The sequence below is a fragment of the Oncorhynchus nerka genome, linkage group LG11 (genome assembly GCF_034236695.1).
Source record: "Oncorhynchus nerka isolate Pitt River linkage group LG11, Oner_Uvic_2.0, whole genome shotgun sequence".
Lineage (NCBI taxonomy): Eukaryota > Metazoa > Chordata > Actinopteri > Salmoniformes > Salmonidae > Oncorhynchus > Oncorhynchus nerka.
The window spans coordinates 20,703,317-20,729,439 of NC_088406.1; the positions used below are offsets into that span (position 1 = coordinate 20,703,317).

Sequence of the window (26,123 nt, forward strand, 5' to 3'; positions counted from 1 at the left end):
TGGGTGCAGAGAAATGCAGGTCAGAGTTCTCCTCCACTCACCTATCTGGAAGAAGGTGACATCAGACTTGACCCCTGGGCCTGCCCCAGTGCTGGCTGCGACCTCCACACTGTAACGGATCCCTGGAGCCAGGCTGGGGATCAGCAAGGAGAAGGTAGAGCCATCCACCGTACGGTTGAAATGGTATCTGCTCTCATTCCCCAAACACCAGATCTGACAGGACAGAGAGAGAAGACAATATAACAGTGTTCTGATGGTGGTGTGACATGTACAGCAAGTTAGCTACTTCTGGTTGATGCTAATGTATCATTTCAGCGCAGATTTAATTATTCCACCCAGGTATTCCACATATAAAAACACTGGGACACATTTTTCTGTGTTTCTGGGTGTGTTCCACACAGAGTCTGTATTAGCTGTGGTAGCCATGTCCCCCTGTCTGAGTGAGTGTAACCTAACCCCATGAAAAGCTAAGTGTGGGCCAGTACTCACCTCCATAACCCTACTGCAGCAGCAGCGGCGCAGGTTTGTCAGTGACTCACAGGGAGGAGATAGGGCTCTCTCAGGCTAACTCAATCCAGGGCTCTCTCAGGCTAACTCAATCCAGGGCTCTCTCAGGCTAACTCAATTCAGGGCTCTCTCAGGCTAACTCAATCCAGGGCTCTCTCAGGCTAACTCAATCCAGGGCTCTCTCAGGCTAACTCAATTCAGGGCTCTCTCAGGCTAACTCAATCCAGGGCTCTCTCAGGCTAACTCAATCCAGGGCTCTCTCAGGCTAACTCAATCCAGGGTCACAAAGTGCTTCATTCATTCTTCTCAGCATGAGGGCTGCTAACCTCAACACCATGAACCTGGCTACCCCCAGCATCTTAAACCTGGCTAACCCCAGCATCCTGAACCTGGCTAACCCCAGCATCTTGAACCTGGCTAACCCCAGCATCTTGAACCTGGCTAACCCCAGCATCTTGAACCTGGCTAAACCCAGCATCCTGAACCTGGCTAACCCCGGCATCCTGAACCTGGCTAACCCCAGCATCTTGAACCTGGCTAACCCCAGCATCTTGAACCTGGCTAACCCCAGCATCCTGAACCTGGCTAACCCCAGCATCTTGAACCTGGCTAACCCCAGCATCTTGAACCTGGCTAACCCCAGCCTCCTGAACCTGGCTAACCCCAGCATCCTGAACCTGGATAACCCCAGCATCATGAACCTGGATAACCCCAGCATCCTGAACCTGGATAACCCCAGCATCATGAACCTGGCTAACCCCAGCATCCTGAACATGGCCGCCTCTGCTTTCTCTACCCCCACCACCGTATGTTAACATCCCTCACACAGAGACGTGTGTGTGTGTTTGGAGGTAGGGGGTAGTGTTAGAAAGCCCCAGAAGCCTGAGGGGCTGCTTTAGGAGTCGTGGTGGGAAGAAGCGCCACTAGGGACCATATGCAGTAATGACCAAGGAACGCTGCCGCGCCGGAATTAACAACCATGAAATTACTATAAACCCTATTGGCAGAAAACATTTACCTGGAAAATTAACAGTGGCTTAACTTTTAAACTGACTTTGCTGTGTCTCCCCTCCAACACTAACCTACAAATCCCTGTGACAAAAAAGAACTTTCCAATTAAAATGTCAGTACTCACACTGCATGTTATATGAGGAGTGTGCTGGCCACAGCGAGGGGGTTACACAAAGAGAATACTTATGAGTGAACACAGAGAGGAGGGAGTGGAGCAGAGGGCGGAGAGAGGAATGCTATGGAGATGGAGTGGAGTAGCCCTTTCCTGAAGTCAATGACCAAAAGCTCCCCCTTTGGCCTCATGGGTGGAACGTTATTATATAACGTTGTCATAATTTCATTTTTATTTTATTTTTTTAACAACGAAAATCTGGTGTTTTCTATGTCAAACAGTTTTGTTATCTTTCAGTCTGATGTGATGTATATAAAGTGAAATATTGGGATCCAAATGGAATACATTTCAACTCTATATCTGACATAGTACAGTTGTCTTCTTTTTTTAAGCCCATAACCATTCTGTATTTCTGAGGTATGTTTTGTTTCAAAGTAGATTTGTTCAAGACTACCAAGAATCACTCTGGGACCCTGATTTAGCCCACTGTCGTAAAAGATTAAACGGTTTAACAAGAGAAGCCTTCCCAAAAATATCTGACAAGCTTCGCTCTATTTCCCCTGCTATAATCTCACTCTCCCGTTGTCTTCACCTTGATTGGATTCTCTGTCTGTCTTTCCCATTCATAACCCTCTTTCCAGCAGAGCAGAGTCAAAGAAATCCCTTCCAATGATTTAAGAGGCTCATAAGAGTAGCTTGTGGGCCAATGGCCAAGCGCCAATAGATGTTCAGAAAATATATCCCTATCTAGATGTTAAGTCTGCAGACCTCTCATCATTAGATTTATTCATCAGCAGGATGAATATACAATGTGTTGCTACAATGTATGCCTATAGTGCATGCCTAAGGTATGCCTGTAATGTATGCCTATAAGGTATGCCTGTAATGTATGGCTATAGTGCATGCCTATAAGGTATGCCTGTAATGTATGCCTATAAGGTATGCCTGTAATGTATGGCTATAGTGCATGCCTACAAGGTATGCCTGTAATGTATGCCTATAGTGCATGCCTATAAGGTATGCCTGTAATGTATGCCTATAATGTATGCATACAACATATGGCTATAATGTATGCCTATAATGTATGACTATAATGTATGGATACAATGTATGTTTATAATGTAATGAATGGGTATAATATATGGTTATATGTATGGATACAATATATGAGTCTAATGTATGGCTGTAATATATGGCTAAAATGTATGGCTGCTAAAATGTTTGGCTGCTATAATATGTGGCTATAATGTATGACTACAATGTATGGATATAATGTATGACTATAACGTATGGATATAATGAATGGCTGTATAGAGAATACATCAGTTAGTCTAGACCTTCAGTAGACTAACTCTGAATAATCCACGAAAGGCCCTCATATTCAAAGCTGGACCTCGAAGCCACCCACTGGGCACACACTGGTTGAATCAATGTTGTTTCCACATGATTTCAATTCAATTCTGTTGAATCAATGTGGAATACACATTGAAATGACCAGTGTTTTTCCCCCAATTCTTCTGCTATAATTAGGGGATTTAGACCTGGGAAACCACGTAGGTGCAATTAATTATGAGGTAGAACAGTACCAGCAGGCTCTGGACCCCGTAGATTAGGAGTTGAATACCCCTGCACTAAGGAACAGAGAGCCAGCCCCCCAGGACAACTCAGAAAGTGTGTACATCTATCTAGTCCACCAGATGGCAATGTTTCACAACCATTTCAGCTCTGAGATGACTAGGCACAGAGGAAGATGATAACCTCTACCCATGTATTACCTTACAGTCTGTCTCTCCTTTGTCTCGCTCTGTGTTACAAATAATGACATGTTGTTACAGTAGATATACCCTGCAGACCAGAGGCCAGGGGTTGCCTACATAGTAGTACACTACCGTAGTACACTACCTTTGACCAAACTCAGAGTATATGTGGGTAATTTGGGTGTCCCTGCCAGTGTTCTCACCTTGTACTCCTGGACCACCCCGTTCTGCTCCTCCTCTGGAGGCGGTTGCCAGGAGACCATGATGGCGGTCCCATTGTCCCCACTCTCTGTGACGGTAACCCCACGAGGGGCTGCACTGGGAGCTGGGGACAGACAGATAGACAGACACAACAACACATGTAAATGTAATACACCATCAACAGTAACACACACTGTCTGTCCCCACACACTGTTACAACAGTAACACACATTGTCTGTCCCCACACACTGTTACAACAGTAACACACACTGTCTGTCCCCAGCTATCTGTCCCCACACACTGTTACAACAGTAACACACACTGTCTGTCCCCACACACTGTTACAACAGTAACACACACTGTCTGTCCCCAGCTGTCTGTCCCCACACACTGTTACAACAGTAACACATATTGTCTGTCCCCACACACTGTTACAACAGTAACACACACTGTCTGTCCCCACACACTGTTACAACAGTAACACACATTGTCTGTCCCCACACACTGTTACAACAGTAACACACACTGTCTGTCCCCACACACTGTTACAACAGTAACACACACTGTCTGTCCCCAGCTGTCTGTCCCCACACACTGTTACAACAGTAACACACACTGGCTGTCCCCAGCTGTCTGTCCCCACACACTGTTACAACAGTAACACACACTGTCTGTCCCCACACACTGTTACAACAGTAACACACACTGTCTGTCCCCACACACTGTTACAACAGTAACACACACTGTCTGTCCTCACACACTGTTACAACAGTAACACACACTGTCTGTCCCCACACACTGTTACAACAGTAACACACACTGTCTGTCCTCACACACTGTTACAACAGTAACACACACTGTCTGTCCCCAGCTGTCTGTCCCCACACACTGTTACAACAGTAACACACACTGTCTGTCCCCACACACTGTAACAACAGTAACACACATTGTCTGTCCCCACACACTGTTACAACAGTAACACACACACTGTCTGTCCTCACACACTGTTACAACAGTAACACACACTGTCTGTCCCCACACACTGTTACAACAGTAACACACACTGTCTGTCCCCACACACTGTTACAACAGTAACACACACTGTCTGTCCCCACACACTGTTACAACAGTAACACACACTGTCTGTCCCCAGCTGTCTGTCCCCACACACTGTTACAACAGTAACACACACTGTCTGTCCCCAGCTATCTGTCCCCACACACTGTTACAACAGTAACACACACTGTCTGTCACCACACACTGTTACAACAGTAACACACACTGTCTGTCCCCAGCTGTCTGTCCCCACACACTGTTACAACAGTAACACACACTGTCTGTCCCCAGCTGTCTGTCCCCACACACTGTTACAACAGTAACACACACAGTCTGTCCCCAGCTGTCTGTCCCCACACACTGTTACAACAGTAACACACACTGTCTGTCCCCACACACTGTTACAACAGTAACACACACTGTCTGTCCCCACACACTGTTACAACAGTAACACACACTGTCTGTCCCCAGCTGTCTGTCCCCACACACTGTTACAACAGTAACACACACTGTCTGCTCCCAGCTGTCTGTCCCCACACACTGTTACAACAGTAACACACACTGTCTGTCCCCACACACTGTTACAACAGTAACACACACTGTCTGTCCCCAGCTGTCTGTCCCCACACACTGTTACAACAGTAACACACACTGTCTGTCCCCAGCTGTCTGTCCCCCCACACTGTTACAACAGTAACACACACTGTCTGTCCCCACACACTGTTACAACAGTAACACACACTGTCTGCTCCCAGCTGTCTGTCCCCACACACTGTTACAACAGTAACACACACTGTCTGTCCCCAGCTGTCTGTCCCCACATACTGTTACAACAGTAACACACACTGTCTGTCCCCAGCTATCTGTCCCCACACACTGTTACAACAGTAACACACACTGTCTGTCCCCACACACTGTTACAACAGTAACACACACTCTCTGTCCCCACACACTGTTACAACAGTAGCTGTCTGTCCCCAACACTGTTACAACAGTGTCTGTCCCCAGCTGTCTGTCCCCACACACTGTTACAACAGTAACACACACTGTCTGTCCCCAGCTATCTGTCCCCACACACTGTTACAACAGTAACACACACTGTCTGTCACCACACACTGTTACAACAGTAACACACACTGTCTGTCCCCAGCTGTCTATCCCCACACACTGTTACAACAGTAACACACACTGTCTGTCCCCAGCTGTCTGTCCCACACACTGTTACAACAGTAACACACACAGTCTGTCCCCAGCACTGTCCCCACACACTGTTACAACAGTAACACACACTGTCTGTCCCCACACACTGTTACAACAGTAACACACACTGTCTGTCCCCAGCTGTCTGTCCCCACACACTGTTACAACAGTAACACACACTGTCTGTCCCCAGCTGTCTGTCCCCACACACTGTTACAACAGTAACACACACTGTCTGCTCCCAGCTGTCTGTCCCCACACACTGTTACAACAGTAACACACACTGTCTGTCTGTCCCCACACACTGTTACAACAGTAACACACACTGTCTGTCCCCAGCTGTCTGTCCCCACACACTGTTACAACAGTAACACACACTGTCTGTCCCCAGCTGTCTGTCCCCACACACTGTTACAACAGTAACACACACTGTCTGTCCCCACACACTGTTACAACAGTAACACACACTGTCTGTCCCCACACACTGTTACAACAGTAACACACACTGTCTGTCCTCACACACTGTTACAACAGTAACACACACTGTCTGTCCCCAGCTGTCTGTCCCCACACACTGTTACAACAGTAACACACACTGTCTGTCCCCACACACTGTAACAACAGTAACACACATTGTCTGTCCCCACACACTGTTACAACAGTAACACACACTGTCTGTCCTCACACACTGTTACAACAGTAACACACACTGTCTGTCCCCACATACTGTTACAACAGTAACACACACTGTCTGTCCCCACACACTGTTACAACAGTAACACACACTGTCTGTCCCCACACACTGTTACAACAGTAACACACACTGTCTGTCCCCAGCTGTCTGTCCCCACACACTGTTACAACAGTAACACACACTGTCTGTCCCCAGCTATCTGTCCCCACACACTGTTACAACAGTAACACACACTGTCTGTCACCACACACTGTTACAACAGTAACACACACTGTCTGTCCCCAGCTGTCTGTCCCCACACACTGTTACAACAGTAACACACACTGTCTGTCCCCAGCTGTCTGTCCCCACACACTGTTACAACAGTAACACACACAGTCTGTCCCCAGCTGTCTGTCCCCACACACTGTTACAACAGTAACACACACTGTCTGTCCCCACACACTGTTACAACAGTAACACACACTGTCTGTCCCCAGCTGTCTGTCCCCACACACTGTTACAACAGTAACACACACTGTCTGTCCCCAGCTGTCTGTCCCCACACACTGTTACAACAGTAACACACACTGTCTGCTCCCAGCTGTCTGTCCCCACACACTGTTACAACAGTAACACACACTGTTACAACAGTAACACACACTGTCTGTCCCCACACACTGTTACAACAGTAACACACACTGTCTGTCCCCAGCTGTCTGTCCCCACACACTGTTACAACAGTAACACACACTGTCTGTCCCCAGCTGTCTGTCCCCCCACACTGTTACAACAGTAACACACACTGTCTGTCCCCACACACTGTTACAACAGTAACACACACTGTCTGCTCCCAGCTGTCTGTCCCCACACACTGTTACAACAGTAACACACACTGTCTGTCCCCAGCTATCTGTCCCCACACACTGTTACAACAGTAACACACACTGTCTGTCCCCACACACTGTTACAACAGTAACACACACTGTCTGTCCCCACACACTGTTACAACAGTAACACACACTGTCTGTCCCCAGCTGTCTGTCCCCACACACTGTTACAACAGTAACACACACTGTCTGTCCCCAGCTATCTGTCCCCACACACTGTTACAACAGTAACACACACTGTCTGTCACCACACACTGTTACAACAGTAACACACACTGTCTGTCCCCAGCTGTCTATCCCCACACACTGTTACAACAGTAACACACACTGTCTGTCCCCAGCTGTCTGTCCCCAACACACTGTTACAACAGTAACACACACAGTCTGTCCCCAGCTGTCTGTCCCCACACACTGTTACAACAGTAACACACACTGTCTGTCCCCACACACTGTTACAACAGTAACACACACTGTCTGTCCCCAGCTGTCTGTCCCCACACACTGTTACAACAGTAACACACACTGTCTGTCCCCAGCTGTCTGTCCCCACACACTGTTACAACAGTAACACACACTGTCTGTCCCCAGCTGTCTGTCCCCACACACTGTTACAACAGTAACACACACTGTCTGCTCCCAGCTGTCTGTCCCCACACACTGTTACAACAGTAACACACACTGTCTGTCCCCACACACTGTTACAACAGTAACACACACTGTCTGTCCCCAGCTGTCTGTCCCCACACACTGTTACAACAGTAACACACACTGTCTGTCCCCAGCTGTCTGTCCCCCCACACTGTTACAACAGTAACACACACTGTCTGCTCCCAGCTGTCTGTCCCCACACACTGTTACAACAGTAACACACACTGTCTGTCCCCAGCTGTCTGTCCCCACATACTGTTACAACAGTAACACACACTGTCTGTCCCCAGCTATCTGTCCCCACACACTGTTACAACAGTAACACACACTGTCTGTCCCCACACACTGTTACAACAGTAACACACACTGTCTGTCCCCACACACTGTTACAACAGTAACACACACTGTCTGTCCCCAGCTGTCTGTCCCCACACACTGTTACAACAGTAACACACACTGTCTGTCCCCAGCTATCTGTCCCCACACACTGTTACAACAGTAACACACACTGTCTGTCACCACACACTGTTACAACAGTAACACACACTGTCTGTCCCCAGCTGTCTATCCCCACACACTGTTACAACAGTAACACACACTGTCTGTCCCCAGCTGTCTGTCCCCACACACTGTTACAACAGTAACACACACAGTCTGTCCCCAGCTGTCTGTCCCCACACACTGTTACAACAGTAACACACACTGTCTGTCCCCACACACTGTTACAACAGTAACACACACTGTCTGTCCCCAGCTGTCTGTCCCCACACACTGTTACAACAGTAACACACACTGTCTGTCCCCAGCTGTCTGTCCCCACACACTGTTACAACAGTAACACACACTGTCTGCTCCCAGCTGTCTGTCCCCACACACTGTTACAACAGTAACACACACTGTCTGTCCCCACACACTGTTACAACAGTAACACACACTGTCTGTCCCCAGCTGTCTGTCCCCACACACTGTTACAACAGTAACACACACTGTCTGTCCCCAGCTGTCTGTCCCCACACACTGTTACAACAGTAACACACACTGTCTGTCTCCACACACTGTTACAACAGTAACACACACTGTCTGTCCCCACACACTGTTACAACAGTAACACACACTGTCTGTCCTCACACACTGTTACAACAGTAACACACACTGTCTGTCCCCAGCTGTCTGTCCCCACACACTGTTACAACAGTAACACACACTGTCTGTCCCCACACACTGTAACAACAGTAACACACATTGTCTGTCCCCACACACTGTTACAACAGTAACACACACTGTCTGTCCTCACACACTGTTACAACAGTAACACACACTGTCTGTCCCCACACACTGTTACAACAGTAACACACACTGTCTGTCCCCACACACTGTTACAACAGTAACACACACTGTCTGTCCCCACACACTGTTACAACAGTAACACACACTGTCTGTCCCCAGCTGTCTGTCCCCACACACTGTTACAACAGTAACACACACTGTCTGTCCCCAGCTATCTGTCCCCACACACTGTTACAACAGTAACACACACTGTCTGTCACCACACACTGTTACAACAGTAACACACACTGTCTGTCCCCAGCTGTCTGTCCCCACACACTGTTACAACAGTAACACACACTGTCTGTCCCCAGCTGTCTGTCCCCACACACTGTTACAACAGTAACACACACAGTCTGTCCCCAGCTGTCTGTCCCCACACACTGTTACAACAGTAACACACACTGTCTGTCCCCACACACTGTTACAACAGTAACACACACTGTCTGTCCCCAGCTGTCTGTCCCCACACACTGTTACAACAGTAACACACACTGTCTGTCCCCAGCTGTCTGTCCCCACACACTGTTACAACAGTAACACACACTGTCTGCTCCCAGCTGTCTGTCCCCACACACTGTTACAACAGTAACACACACTGTCTGTCCCCACACACTGTTACAACAGTAACACACACTGTCTGTCCCCAGCTGTCTGTCCCCACACACTGTTACAACAGTAACACACACTGTCTGTCCCCAGCTGTCTGTCCCCCCACACTGTTACAACAGTAACACACACTGTCTGTCCCCACACACTGTTACAACAGTAACACACACTGTCTGCTCCCAGCTGTCTGTCCCCACACACTGTTACAACAGTAACACACACTGTCTGTCCCCAGCTATCTGTCCCCACACACTGTTACAACAGTAACACACACTGTCTGTCCCCACACACTGTTACAACAGTAACACACACTGTCTGTCCCCACACACTGTTACAACAGTAACACACACTGTCTGTCCCCAGCTGTCTGTCCCCACACACTGTTACAACAGTAACACACACTGTCTGTCCCCAGCTATCTGTCCCCACACACTGTTACAACAGTAACACACACTGTCTGTCACCACACACTGTTACAACAGTAACACACACTGTCTGTCCCCAGCTGTCTATCCCCACACACTGTTACAACAGTAACACACACTGTCTGTCCCCAGCTGTCTGTCCCCAACACACTGTTACAACAGTAACACACACAGTCTGTCCCCAGCTGTCTGTCCCCACACACTGTTACAACAGTAACACACACTGTCTGTCCCCACACACTGTTACAACAGTAACACACACTGTCTGTCCCCAGCTGTCTGTCCCCACACACTGTTACAACAGTAACACACACTGTCTGTCCCCAGCTGTCTGTCCCCACACACTGTTACAACAGTAACACACACTGTCTGCTCCCAGCTGTCTGTCCCCACACACTGTTACAACAGTAACACACACTGTCTGTCCCCACACACTGTTACAACAGTAACACACACTGTCTGTCCCCAGCTGTCTGTCCCCAACACACTGTTACAACAGTAACACACACTGTCTGTCCCCAGCTGTCTGTCCCCACACACTGTTACAACAGTAACACACACTGTCTGTCCCCACACACTGTTACAACAGTAACACACACTGTCTGCTCCCAGCTGTCTGTCCCCACACACTGTTACAACAGTAACACACACTGTCTGTCCCCAGCTGTCTGTCCCCACACACTGTTACAACAGTAACACACACTGTCTGTCCCCAGCTATCTGTCCCCACACACTGTTACAACAGTAACACACACTGTCTGTCCCCACACACTGTTACAAGAGTAACACACACTGTCTGTCCCCAGCTGTCTGTCCCCACACACTGTTACAACAGTAACACACACTGTCTGCTCCCAGCTGTCTGTCCCCACACACTGTTACAACAGTAACACACACTGTCTGTCCCCAGCTGTCTGTCCCCACACACTGTTACAACAGTAACACACACTGTCCGTCCCCAGCTGTCTGTCCCCACACACTGTTACAACAGTAACACACACTGTCTGTCCCCACACACTGTTACAACAGTAACACACATTGTCTGTCCCCACACACTGTTACAACAGTAACACACACTGTCTGTCCCCACACACTGTTACAACAGTAACACACACTGTCTGCTCCCAGCTGTCTGTCCCCACACACTGTTACAACAGTGACACACACTGTCTGTCCCCAGCCGTCTGTCCCCACACACTGTTACAACAGTAACACACACTGTCTGTCCCCAGCTGTCTGTCCCCACACACTGTTACAACAGTAACACACACTGTCTGTCCCCACACACTGTTACAACAGTAACACACACTGTCTGCTCCCAGCTGTCTGTCCCCACACACTGTTACAACAGTGACACACACTGTCTGTCCCCAGCTGTCTGTCCCCACACACTGTTACAACAGTAACACACACTGTCTGTCACCACACACTGTTACAACAGTAACACACACTGTCTGTCCCCACACACTGTTACAACGGTAACACACACTGTCTGTCCCCAGCTGTCTGTCCCCACACACTGTTACAACAGTAACACACACTGTCTGTCCCCAGCTATCTGTCCCCACACACTGTTACAACAGTAACACACACTGTCTGTCCCCAGCTGGCTGTCCCAACACACTGTTACAACAGTAACACACACTGTCTGTCCCCACACACTGTTACAACAGTAACACACACTGTCTGTCCCCAGCTGTCTGCCCCACACACTGTTACAACAGTAACACACACTGTCTGCTCCCAGCTGTCTGTCCCCACACACTGTTACAACAGTAACACACACAGTCTGTCCCCAGCTCTGTCCCCACACACTGTTACAACAGTAACACACACTGTCTGTCCCCACACACTGTTACAACAGTAACACACACTGTCTGTCCCCAGCTGTCTGTCCCCACACACTGTTACAACAGTAACACACACTGTCTGCTCCCAGCTGTCTGTCCCCACACACTGTTACAACAGTAACACACACTGTCTGTCCCCACACACTGTTACAACAGTAACACACACTGTCTGTCCCCAGCTGTCTGTCCCCACACACTGTTACAACAGTAACACACACTGTCTGTCCCCAGCTGTCTGTCCCCACACACTGTTACAACAGTAACACACACTGTCTGCTCCCAGCTGTCTGTCCCCACACACTGTTACAACAGTAACACACACTGTCTGTCCCCACACACTGTTACAACAGTAACACACACTGTCTGTCCCCAGCTGTCTGTCCCCACACACTGTTACAACAGTAACACACACTGTCTGTCCCCAGCTGTCTGTCCCCACACACTGTTACAACAGTAACACACATTGTCTGTCCCCACACACTGTTACAACAGTAACACACACTGTCTGTCCCCACACACTGTAACAACAGTAACAAACATTGTCTGTCCCCACACACTGTTACAACAGTAACACACACTGTCTGTCCCCAGCTGTCTGTCCCCACACACTGTTACAACAGTAACACACATTGTCTGTCCCCACACACTGTTACAACAGTAACACACACTGTCTGTCCTCACACACTGTTACAACAGTAACACACACTGTCTGTCCCCACACACTGTTACAACAGTAACACACACTGTCTGTCCCCACACACTGTTACAACAGTAACACACACTGTCTGTCCCCACACACTGTTACAACAGTAACACACACTGTCTGTCCCCAGCTGTCTGTCCCCACACACTGTTACAACAGTAACACACACTGTCTGTCCCCAGCTATCTGTCCCCACACACTGTTACAACAGTAACACACACTGTCTGTCACCACACACTGTTACAACAGTAACACACACTGTCTGTCCCCACACACTGTTACAACAGTAACACACACTGTCTGTCCCCAGCTTTCTGTCCCCACACACTGTTACAACAGTAACACACACTGTCTGTCCCCACACACTGTTACAACAGTAACACACACTGTCTGTCCCCACACACTGTTACAACAGTAACACACACTGTCTGTCCCCAGCTGTCTGTCCCCACACACTGTTACAACAGTAACACACACTGTCTGCTCTCTCCTCACTTCTACTGCTCTCATAAATGGATCCTATCCAGAAGAGAACAGAAGTAGAACAGTCACAGTTGGACTGTCTCTATTCACTAGGGGTCTGTACTAACAGAAGTAGAACAGTCACAGTTGGACTGTCTCTATTCACTAGGGGTCTGTACTAACAGAAGTAGAACAGTTACAGTTGGACTGTCTCTATTCACTAGGGGTCTGTACTAACAGAAGTAGAACAGTCACAGTTGGACTGTCTCTATTCACTAGGGGTCTGTACTAACAGAAGTAGAACAGTCACAGTTGGACTGTCTCTATTCACTAGGGGTCTGTACTAACAGAAGTAGAACAGTCACAGTTGGACTGTCTCTATTCACTAGGGGTCTGTACTAACAGAAGTAGAACAGTTACAGTTGGACTGTCTCTATTCACTAGGGGTCTGTACTAACAGAAGTAGAACAGTCACAGTTGGACTGTCTCTATTCACTAGGGGTCTGTACTAACAGAAGTAGAACAGTTACAGTTGGACTGTCTCTATTCACTAGGGGTCTGTACTAACAGAAGTAGAACAGTTACAGTTGGACTGTCTCTATTCACTAGGGGTCTGTACTAACAGAAGTAGAACAGTCACAGTTGGACTGTCTCTATTCACTAGGGGTCTGTACTAACAGAAGTAGAACAGTCACAGTTGGACTGTCTCTATTCACTAGGGGTCTGTACTAACAGAAGTAGAACAGTCACAGTTGGACTGTCTCTATTCACTAGGGTCTGTACTAACAGAAGTAGAACAGTCACAGTTGGACTGTCTCTATTCACTAGGGGTCTGTACTAACAGAAGTAGAACAGTCACAGTTGGACTGTCTCTATTCACTAGGGGTCTGTACTAACAGAAGTAGAACAGTCACAGTTGGACTGTCTCTATTCACTAGGGGTCTGTACTAACAGAAGTAGAACAGTTACAGTTGGACTGTCTCTATTCACTAGGGGTCTGTACTAACAGAAGTAGAACAGTCACAGTTGGACTGTCTCTATTCACTAGGGGTCTGTACTAACAGAAGTAGAACAGTTACAGTTGGACTGTCTCTATTCACTAGGGGTCTGTACTAACAGAAGTAGAACAGTCACAGTTGGACTGTCTCTATTCACTAGGGGTCTGTACTAACAGAAGTAGAACAGTCACAGTTGGACTGTCTCTATTCACTAGGGGTCTGTACTAACAGAAGTAGAACAGTCACAGTTGGACTGTCTCTATTCACTAGGGGTCTGTACTAACAGAAGTAGAACAGTCACAGTTGGACTGTCTCTATTCACTAGGGGTCTGTACTAACAGAAGTAGAACAGTCACAGTTGGACTGTCTCTATTCACTAGGGGTCTGTACTAACAGAAGTAGAACAGTCACAGTTGGACTGTCTCTATTCACTAGGGGTCTGTACTAACAGAAGTAGAACAGTCACAGTTGGACTGTCTCTATTCACTAGGGGTCTGTACTAAAATGACAATTTTTCTTTGTTCAGAGAAAGTGTTTACAAATACATTTTTAAAAAATCCCTGTTTATTCAAACAAAGAGAGAATTCTGATTGCAATGTTTACGCCTGTGTGTTCTGTGATGATTCTACCCTGATGAGTTTAATTAAAGTTAATTTATTATGACAACATACAACATAACACTCTTAATCTCGTTCCGATTGACTGTAATGAAATCAGGCATTCCTGCTCACGGGAGTGAGGCCAACGTGTTTGAACTACGAAAACAATTAGCAACACAATTAGCAACAAAGCTTTGCTGAATACAACAAGGAAGAAGGAAAACACACACCCACACACATTTTGGCTAACAGTCTTTTTTTCAGTCAGCTCCTCTCTCATTCATTCCACATAACTTTTCACAACGCTTCTCTCTTTCATATGGCCTATATGAGCTCTGGGTTGCACCCAAACCCTGGAAGATTTTCACAACCACATCCTTTTCAATAATTAACACAGCACCTAGGTGACAAATAGTATTTGGGTTCATCATCCTCTGTTTCACGGGACTTTTTCCAACAGTACAACATCTGGTCTAACACACAGAAACACCACAGAACACACAGTCATCCTTTACTCTCTACGCCCGCTGGGAACAGCTGCTGTTCTCACACACATGCATAGTTACAAAGGTCACAGACAAACACACACACACACACACACACACACACACACACACACACACACACACACACACACACACACACACACACACACACACACACAGACTTGTCCACCCACCTTCCTCCAGAGTCTTGGCTATCTTGACCTCACTGTCTGTTCCCTGGAACTCGTTGAAGAAGGGCCGAACTTTGAACTCGTAAGTGACTCCCTTCCTGAGCTGGGGCACCACAGTACTGTCCTCCCCTGGGGTTCTCACCTCAAACACAGCCCAGTCACTCCTCTGCTGGCCCTCTGGAGAGGCACGGTACATCACCTTATAACCCTGGATGTACTGAGACTGCTGCTCCACCTAGTGGCCAGGGGAGACAATAACACACATACACACACACGGTCAACTTGACTCCATTTAGGCACTCAGAGTGACTCTACAGTGGAAAGTCTCTCAGCATCATTCTGGAACATTATCAATAGACAGTTCAGTTGTAGCTGTAGGCCCATTTTACTAATGTGGCTGTCTCTGGCTGGCTGGCTGTCTGGCTGGCTGGCTAGCTAGCGGGGTCCGGAGTGTTAACTCATCACAATGTCCATCCACTTATCCATCCATCCATCTATCCATCCCTCCGTCTGTGTGTTGGCCAGCAGAGCGGTTCCATTTGGAGCGTCAGCGATGTCTGGAAACCACAGCGCACCATGAGGTCATAGCCCAGAGGTTCCGAGAGTCTGGTCCTGGTTACAGGGGGCTAGAACAGGGCACCTGACATGACAGCCCGGCCCGTCTCCTCCTGACTTACTGGGAACTCTAGTCTAGGATCAGAGGGGACAGTGCAGCCTCTCATACTGACTGACTCACACACAGCAGGGGACAGGATATGCTGAGGGTACAGAGAGAGCCATGATGACAGAGATCATTTCGTATAATAGAGCATTGGTAAAGGTGGATCTTGATTTAGAGAGCCTCTGTGTTGTCAGTCAGGGATCATCTATGCATGTGCCTCTATTGTATGTGTGAACTCTACAATACAACCTATTGGTGTGCACTAGAATGGTACTGTACAGCACTGTACTGTAGTGTCTTGTACTACTGTACTGCAGTGTATTGTATTGTATTGCTGTACTGTAGTGTATTGTACTACTGTACTGTAGTGTATTGTATTGTATTGCTGTACTGTAGTGTATTGTACTACTGTACTGTACTATCCAGCAAGGTCTCTGGGAAAGGTAGGCAGCACTTTTTTTAATCCTCCACTAAAAAAAATTATGCCGGCTCAGGTGATCTCATTAGGCTCAGAACTGTGCAACGGAAATATCACATTTACATAAGTTTTCAGACCCTTTATTCAGTTAAAGCACCCTTGGCAGCAATGACAGACTCAAGTCTTGTTGGGTATGACGCTGGATGTGGAGCGTCCAGAGGTCTCTCCAGAGTTGTTCGATCGGGTACAAGTCCAGGCTCTGGCTGGGCCACTCAATGACATTCAAAGACTTGTCTTGGCTGTGTGCTTAGGGTCGTTGTCCTGTTGGAGGGTGAACCTTTACCCCAGTCTGAGGTCCTGAACGCTCTGGAGCAGGTATTCATCAAGGATCCCTCTGTTCTTTGCTCCGTTCATCTTTCCCTCGATAATGACTAGTCTCCCAGTCCCTGCCGCTGAAAAACATCCCCACAGCAGGTTTCCTCTAGACATGACGCTTGGAATTCAGGCAAGAAAGCTCAATCTTGGTTTCATCAGGGCAGGAAATCTTGTTTCTCATGGTCTGAGAGTCTTTAGGTGCCCTTTGGCAAACTCCAAGCTGGCTGTCATATGCCTTACACTGAGGAGTGGCTTCGATCTGGCCACTCTACCATAAAGGCCTGCTTGGTGGAGTGCTGCAGAGATGGTTGTCCTTCTGGAAGGTTCTCCCATCTCCAAAGAGTAACTCTGGAGCTCTGTCAGAGTGACCATAGCGTTCTTGGTCACCTAGGCCCCTGCCCCGATTGCTCCGTTTGTCCACACGGCCAGCTCTAGGAAGAGTCTTAGTGGATCCAAACTTTTCCATTTAAGAATGAAGGAAGCCACTGTGTTCTTGGGGACCTTCAATGCTGCAAACATTATTTGGTACCTTCCCCAGTTCTGTGCCTCGACACAATTTACGGACAATTCCTTCGACCTTGTGGCTTGCATTTTTCTCTGACATGTACTGTTAATTGTGGGACCTTATGTAGACAGGTGTGTGCCTTTCCAAAGAATTTCCAAAAATTTGAATTTACCACAGGTGGACTCCAATCAAGTTGTAGAAACATACCAAGGATGATCAATGGAAACACGATGCACCTGAGCTCAATTTCGAGTGTCATAGCAAAGGGTCTGAATACTTATGTAAATAGGTATTTATATTTTACATTTTCGTCATTATGCGGTATTGGGTGTATATTGATGAGGAACAGTATATATGTATTACATTTTATAATAAGGCTGTGTAAAATAAAATGTAATGGGGTCTGAATACTTTCCGAAGGCACTGTATAAGAAGCCAGTTTATAGAATACAGTGTCTCTTATGCAACTAGTGAGGAGGTGTACAGTTATACTTTCCTTCTATTCAACATAACCTGGAATAGATCGACATGGAGCCAGTGGAATCATGGTAGCCAAACAGTGTTTAATAAGATATCCACGATCTAACAGCATAGAGGTCCTAACACCTCTGCATGCTGCCCTTTAATCTCTACCCCTCCTTTATAATCCTCTTTTCTCCTTCTCCTCCTCCCTCTCTCCTCCCACATCTGCAATCCATTTCAGCCTGAGAGCACTAGTTGGACACCTCTTCCTTTTCACTTGTTTTAACAGCAGTCAAGTGTTTTCAATCTGGGAAGGCACAGGCTGGCACGCTGCGCTGCTGGGCGGCTTATGGCAGTGGACTGTGTGTTGTGGAGTGTTGTGAGTGGGCCGCTGTGGGTTGGTTTAGCTCTGATTGAAGACAGGCAGAAAGACAGGCAGACAGACTAGCAGAAAGACAGGTCTTACAGCAGCAGTGCTGGCCAGTGTGACTGGCCCTGACCAGATGGATACTTAGAGAGTTTTGACAGGGTTCCAGTCTGTTCTCTGCTCTGTCCATCTCCGCAGTGCAGGGTCTGTCCTCTACAGGACGCTAGCACATTAGCACTGCTGAGTGGGCAAACAAATCGACCGTGAGCACAGAGCGCTCCAGACCTAGCTACTCTCTATGGTGAATTTGGAGAGAACAATAAAAATTATGCATTTAAGTTTTAAAATTAATGCTAAAACATACAAAATACACAATAGATATTAAAATAATAAATAAACCGTTCAAAAGTTTTAGGTCACTTAGAAATGTCCTTGTTTTTGAAAGTAAAATACCTTGTCAGCAGCCATCACTGCTGTGTTCCAAAGGCACATTGTGTTAGCTAATCCAAGTGTATTATTTTAAAAAGCTAATTGATCATTAGAAAACCCTTTTGCAATTATGTTAGTACAGCTGAAAACTGTTCTGATTAAAGAAGCAATAAAACTGGCCTTCTTTAGACTTGTTGAGTATCTGGAGCATCAGCACTTGTGGGTTCGATTACAGGCTCAAAATGGCCTGAAACAAAGACCTTTCTTCTGAAACTTGTCAGTCTATTCTTGTTCTGAGAAATGAAGGCTAATCCATGAGAGAAATTGCCAAGAAACGGAAGATCTCGTATAACGCTGTGTACTACTCCCTTCACAGAACAGCGTAAACTGGCTCTAACCAGAATTGAAAGAGGAATGGGATGCCCCGGAGCACAACTGAGCAAAAGGACAAGGTCATTAGAGTTTCTAGTTTGAGAAACAGATGCCTCACAAGTCCTCAACTGGCAAAACACCAGTCTCAACGTCAACAGTGAAGAGGTGACTCCGGGATGCTGGCCTTCTAGGCGGAGTTGCAAAGACAAATCCATATCTCAGACTGGCCAATAAAAAGAAAAGATTGAGATGGGCAAAAGAACACAGACACTGGACAGAGGAATTCTGCCTAGAAGGCCAGCATCCCGGAGTCGCCTCTTCACTGTTGATGTTGAGACTGGTGTATTGCAGGTACTATTTAATGAAGCTGCCAGTTGAGGACTTGTGAGGCGTCTGTTTCTCAAACTAGACACTCTAATGACCTTGTCCTCTTGCTCAGTTGTGCACCGGGGCCTCCCACTCCTCTTTCTATTCTGGTTAGAGCCAGTTTACGCTGTTCTGTGAAGGGAGTAGTACACAGCGTTATGTACAGTTTCTTGGCAATTTCTTGCATGGAAAGGCCTTCATTTCTCAGGACAAGAACAGACTGACAAGTATCAGAAGAAAGTTATTTGTATTTGGCCATTTTGAGCCTGTAACAGAACCCACATGTGCTGATGCTCCAGATACTCAACTAGTCTAAAGTAGGGTAGTTTTATTGCTTCTTTAATCAGACAACAGTTTTCAGCTGTGCTAACATAATTGGAAAAGGGTTTTCTAATGATCAATTAGTCTTTTAAAATGATACATTTGGATTAGCTAACACAATGTGCCATTGGAACACAGGAGTGATGGTTGCTGATAATGGGCCTCTGTACGCCTATGTAGATATTCCATTAAAAGATATGCCGTTTCCAGCTACAATAGTCATTTACAACATTAACAATGTCTACACTGTATTTCTGATCAATTTGATGTTATTTGAATTGACATTTTGTTTTGCTTTTCTTTCAAAAACAAGGACATTTCTAAGTGACCCCAAACTTTTGAACGGTAATGTACATACATGACAAGAGTCACTCATTGGGAATGTCATCCCTAAAGTCGTGTTTTGAAGCAGAGAAAAACACTCACCGTCCACTGCACTCTGACAGAGGAGGAGGAGAGGATGGTGGGGTTGTGAAGGTGGATGACCACCTCTCCTAACTCCCTCTGGATCTGACGGTGGTCCACTCCCTGACTGGTGGGGGGGATATCTGCACGCGCACACACACACACACATACACATACACACACACACACACACACATGCACAAACACACACACACACACACACACACACACACACACACACACACACACACACACACGCACAAACATACACACACACACACACACACGCCAATACACACACACACACACACACACACACAAACATACAAACACAAACACACGATAAATACCTGTCCAGTATGAACAGCAGAGGGTTCAGACTGGGACAGAGTTCAGACAGGGACAAGGTCCATGCAGGGACAGGGACAAGGTCCATGCAGGGACAGGGACAATGTCCAGACAGGGACAAGGTCCATGCAGGGACAGGGACAAGGTCCATGCAGGGACAGGGACAAGGTCCATGCAGGGACAGGGACAAGGTCCATGCAGGGACAGGGACAATGTCCAGACAGGGACAAGGTCCATGCAGGGACAGGGACAAGATCCATGCAGGGACAGGGGCAAGATCCAGACAGGGACAGGGGCAAGATCCAGACAGGGACAAGGTCCATGCAGGGACAGGGACAAGGTCCATGCAGGGACAGGGACAAGGTCCATGCAGGGACAGGGACAAGGTCCAGACAGGGACAAGGTCCAGACAGGGACCTACCGTAAAGCGGCCCATTTCAAGTCATTAAGAGAGAGCAGAGACCCACCTTGTGTTTTGACGGTGTCAGTGATGGGGCTGGGGTCACTCAGGCCGTAGGCGTTAGCAGCTCGGACCAGGAAGAGATAGACAGCACTGGCCTTCAGGCCCTTCAGTACATACGACTCAGTCTTCACATGTTCTGCCAGGGTCTGCCAACTGCTGCCTGATGCATGACTAGGAGAGAAGACAGAACAGGATGTTACACATCAGGTTTAAAGTTCATACACACACTCAGACCATAGGCGTATGATATGTGGTAGTAGAGAATTGGCCTGGGGGCGCACATTTAATGTGTTGTGAAATCTGTTGTGAAATGTAATGTTTTTAAAATGTTATATAACTGCCTTAATGTTGCTGGACCCCAGGAAGAGTAGCTGCTGCCTTGACAGGAACTAATGGGGATCCATAATAAATCCCAGGAAGAGTAGCTGCTGCCTTGACAGGAACTAATGGGGATCCATAATAAATCCCAGGAAGAGTAGCTGCTGTCTTGACAGGAACTAATGGGGATCCATAATAAATACAAATACACTGTGACATCACTTTATTTATTTTGGTCACAAGTGACCTCCTATGTCCTCTGCTCTTACCTGAAGGCCTCTATGATGTAGGAGGTGGGCGTGGCTCCTGAGAAGTTGGGCTTCCAGGACAGAGTGACGGAGGTGCGGGTGACGTCAGTGACCTCAGGTTTGAAGGGGGCGCTGGGGATCAGGTTGGGGTCAGTGGGTCTGGCCGGTTGTACTGGAACACCAAACTCTGAAGATGAGGAGAGTATCATGAGACATTTTCTATAAAGCTAAATGAATACTTTATCAGTAACGCCAGACTATGGAATGCATACCAAGCACATTCACACACACACAGACTCACGCACACTCCCTGGGCTGGTGGCAAGATTGTGACATTCCAACTAAAAAAGCAATTACAGACTGAATGTATTTAATTCATGGTGGAGTGAAGCCACAGTGACAGTAGGCAGCAGCCCAGTAGCTTACCTTGAACATCCAGATAGGCCTTCCACGAGGCCTCGCCACTGGGACTGGAGGCGATGCATGTGTACATGCCTGTGTCACCCAGCTATAAGACAGGAGAAAAGAGGACAGGAAATAGAGGGGAGAGGGACTAGATTAGTGATCGCTCTGGGTTCAAATGCAAATGACAAGGTACTGTCTGGACATCAGTGGAAATGGACTAAAATAGTGCTGCTTCCTCCCCAATATCTCTCTTTCTCTCTCTCTCTCATTGACATGCTGCTGTGGTCCCTAGCAGCCAGCCATCAGTGCCTGGTAATCTCACTATTATATTTCCCTCTAGAAAGTGGGAAAAGCAGCTGGGAAGGCCAAGTGGCAGGATTGTACCAGACAAATTGAAAAGATTTCCACAGGAACAAAGACTAATTGGAGACCTCCTCTCCCTCTCCCCTCCTCTCCTCCTCCTCATCACTCCTCTCACCCTCCCCTCAGGGAAAGGAGTGCTTTACAGAACAGATATGGTGACACTCTCTAGTGTGTGAGAGGGAGAGTGTGTGTCTCAGTGTGTTTGAGAGAGGGAGAGTGTGTGTCTCAGTGTGTTTGAGAGAGGGAGAGTGTGTGTCTCAGTGTGTTTGAGAGAGGGAGAGTGTGTGTCTCAGTGTGTTTGAGAGAGGGAGAGTGTGTGTCTCAGTGTGTTTGAGAGAGGGAGAGTGTGTGTCTCAGTGTGTTTGAGAGAGGGAGAGTGTGTGTCTCAGTGTGTTTGAGAGAGGGAGAGTGTGTGTCTCAGTGTGTTTGAGAGAGGGAGAGTGTGTGTCTCAGTGTGTTTGAGAGAGGGAGAGTGTGTGTCTCAGTGTGTTTGAGAGAGGGAGAGTGTGTGTCTCAGTGTGTTTGAGAGAGGGAGAGTGTGTGTCTCAGTGTGTTTGAGAGAGGGAGAGTGTGTGTCTCAGTGTGTTTGAGAGAGGGAGAGTGTGTGTCTCAGTGTGTTTGAGAGAGGGAGAGTGTGTGTCTCAGTGTGTTTGAGAGAGGGAGAGTGTGTGTCTCAGTGTGTTTGAGAGAGGGAGAGTGTTTGTTCCCTGTAGATCAGACTCCAGGTTGGGTCCATCTAAGCTCAACCTGACAGGTACGACAAGTCATCCAGCTCCTTAAAATGCATTGCAAAAGACATGGTGCGTTACCTCCAAACATAAACTAAATGTTCATTCATGTAAATTGCCTTACGTAAGGTTTGGGTTGAAAACACATCACACTGTTCTCACAGTGTTGCCCATTCACCACAGCCCTGTCACCACACACAACCTGCCTGCAGTCATCACAACACTCACGCATACACACAGCAACAGTCTAACGCGAACTCTGACCCCTTGATGCCTCCATCTGGAGAAAGCATCGACACCCCCCCTGGTCTCTCCCTCAGTGTTCTGCTTCACACAGCTCCCCATCACACTCTGTTGAGTGACAGGACAATAGTGTGTGTGAATTCACTTCACACCCCTGACAGCTGATTGACGGCTCACTGAGGAGAGGAGAGGCATGGCTGGACCCTAGGAGGGAACTGATCACATGCTTTATTTACTGATGGAGCAGCAGGAGTTACTCTGCCAGCCAGTCAGCCAGCCGCTCTGCCGTATAGACGTTATTTAGGACAGCTTTGAAAGTGATTGGGGGAATGCGTTATTAATGTCTCGGCTAATGGAAGAGCTAATTGGAAATGTAAACATATGAAGGAGGTCAATTCGGAAGTTTCAAACAGCCAAACTGTTCTACATTGAGAACAGAATTCCATTCAATGAAGTTCTTATTTCCATATATTAGGATAATGGGGCATATGGTTGGACAGCCAACTGCCTCAGTAAGATACTCCATGTGAGCTGGTACACTACAGTAGACCTACATGTTGCTCTGTAGATCAGACAGTCCTGTAGTATAAAGGCTTCATACACAGTCCGCCTGCAGTTTGATGTATTTTCTCAGTACTAGTACTCTGAACCAGAGAGGTACATCAACACATTGTCTTATCTGTATGCTTTGAAAAGCTTGGAGAGAAGGTCTACCATTCCAGGTGTTTATACTGTGTATTCAGTGAAGATGAGAGTTTCTTTGTGTGTGCGTGTGAGTGTGCATGTGAATGTGTGTGTGTATGCGTGTGTGTACATGTTTGAGTGTGTTGTGTGTTACCTTGGCGTAGCGGATCTGCAGTGCACCCGTGTCCAGCTGTTTGACCCGAGAGTCGTGAGTGGACACCAACACCCCGTCCTTCCTCCACATGATGGTGGGGGTGGGCTTACCCGTTGCTAGGCAACTCAGAACCACTGTCCCGTCCACAGAGACTGTCTGATTGGTCGGACCCTGGCGGACAACTGGAGGTGGGCGATCAGACACAACTAGAGAGAAAGAGAGAGAGGGAGAGTTAGAGACTGTGTGGGAGAGAATATATATAATTTGAGTGGACGATGAGAGAACAATATTGAGTGCATTTGATGAGAATAATTAAATAAATGGAGAGACAATTATACAGTGGGATTGTAGAGAAACACATAAATAACAGAGGAAGGTGAGAAAGTCGCAAACACAAGGTAGCTGTGTGGTAGACGGAGAGAGAGAGAAATTCAAAAATTGAATGAACTAAAATTTTCACAACTGGAAGCAATTTTCTAATCATTCAGCAGTAGGAGTTGACCTTAGCCAAACAAATGAGGTGTAATTAAAATAAAACAGGCTAACATACAAGTCCTCTTTCTGCAGATCCAGACTCCAATGGAGACGTTAACATTCACAGCCAACCAAACCCCCCCATCCCCTCTCCACCTCCTTAAACCACACCCCCCTCATGAAACCACACCTCCAGTCTATAAAACACAGAACATGGGAGAAAACACTTCTAAATACCTAGCAGCATAGACAATGTTATTACCATGAAGAATTTTCCCTCCCTCCTCTGTCCCCTCTCCCCCTCTTCCTCCTCGTCATCCCCCTCTCAGTGGGCGTTCACCAGTCGACACACACAGATTCAATTAAAGGTGCTTTGTCTCCATTTCATTTCCATTATGTGACTGGAGAACGGTGTCCATCATGTCCCTGCTACTGTAGAGTGCTACTGAGGCTGTTAACATTAATGCTGTTAATACTGCTATTGATAACCAATTCTGCCAGCGCAGCTGAATTAGTCAGAAGCATAAGGTTGTTTGGTTCAAAGGAATAGCAAATCTACATGCAGTATGTGTATCCCCTTTTAAATACACATAATGTAAGACATACGTCTGTACATTTACACACACACTCGGTGTAGTATCATACATGGGAGACTGGCTCTGGTGCTGGCTCTGGTGTAGTTACTAAAACATTGTCACTGTGACCTGTAATTACCAGATTTGCCTACGGAGATGAGGAGGCCTGCTCCCTTTAATAACTGTTATTATCTTCTCCTTCTACTGTCTACCAGGACCTGCCACGCCAAAGAGAGAGGGAGAGAGAGAGAGCAGGCCCAGCTACAAAGGTAGAGGGAGAGGTGTCTGGTTAGAGAGGGTTGAATCTAGGTGAGAGGTGTCTGGTTAGAGAAGGTTGAATCTAGGTGAGAGGTGTCTGGTTAGAGAGGGTTGAATCTAGGTGATAGGTGTCTGGTTAGAGAGGATTGCATCTAGGTGAGCAGTGTCTGGTTAGAGAGGATTGAATCTAGGTGAGAGGTGTCTGGTTAGAGATGGTTGAATCTAGGTGAGAGGTTTCTGGTTAGAGAGTTGAATCTAGGTGAGAGGTGTCTGGTTAGAGAGGAATGAATCTAGGTGAGAGGTGTCTGGTTAGAGAGGATGGAATCTAGGTGAGAGGTGTCTGGTTAGAGAGGGTTGAATCTAGGTGAGAGGTGTCGGGTTAGAGAGGGTTGAATCTAGGTGAGAGGTGTCTGGTTAGAGAGGGTTGAATCTAGGTGAGAGGTGTCTGGTTAGAGAGGATAGAATCTAGGTGAGAGGT

At 47.2% G+C, this 26,123-nt stretch overlaps 1 protein-coding gene across 1 annotated transcript in view; it reads right to left on the reverse strand.

Annotated features, from left to right (window-relative positions):
• LOC115137737 (roundabout homolog 1-like) overlaps nucleotides 1-26,123 on the reverse strand; it is a 416,524-nt gene that overhangs the window by 67,074 nt on the left and 323,327 nt on the right. Inside the window, exons 10-17 of the mRNA XM_065024289.1 lie at nucleotides 24,339-24,544; nucleotides 22,188-22,269; nucleotides 21,783-21,948; nucleotides 21,200-21,366; nucleotides 20,406-20,527; nucleotides 15,707-15,938; nucleotides 3,591-3,712; nucleotides 42-213 (exon numbers count right to left, since the gene is read on the reverse strand). Of these exons, the coding sequence (XP_064880361.1) occupies nucleotides 42-213; nucleotides 3,591-3,712; nucleotides 15,707-15,938; nucleotides 20,406-20,527; nucleotides 21,200-21,366; nucleotides 21,783-21,948; nucleotides 22,188-22,269; nucleotides 24,339-24,544 (1,269 nt within the window). The remainder of the gene's footprint in view (nucleotides 1-41; nucleotides 214-3,590; nucleotides 3,713-15,706; nucleotides 15,939-20,405; nucleotides 20,528-21,199; nucleotides 21,367-21,782; nucleotides 21,949-22,187; nucleotides 22,270-24,338; nucleotides 24,545-26,123) is intronic.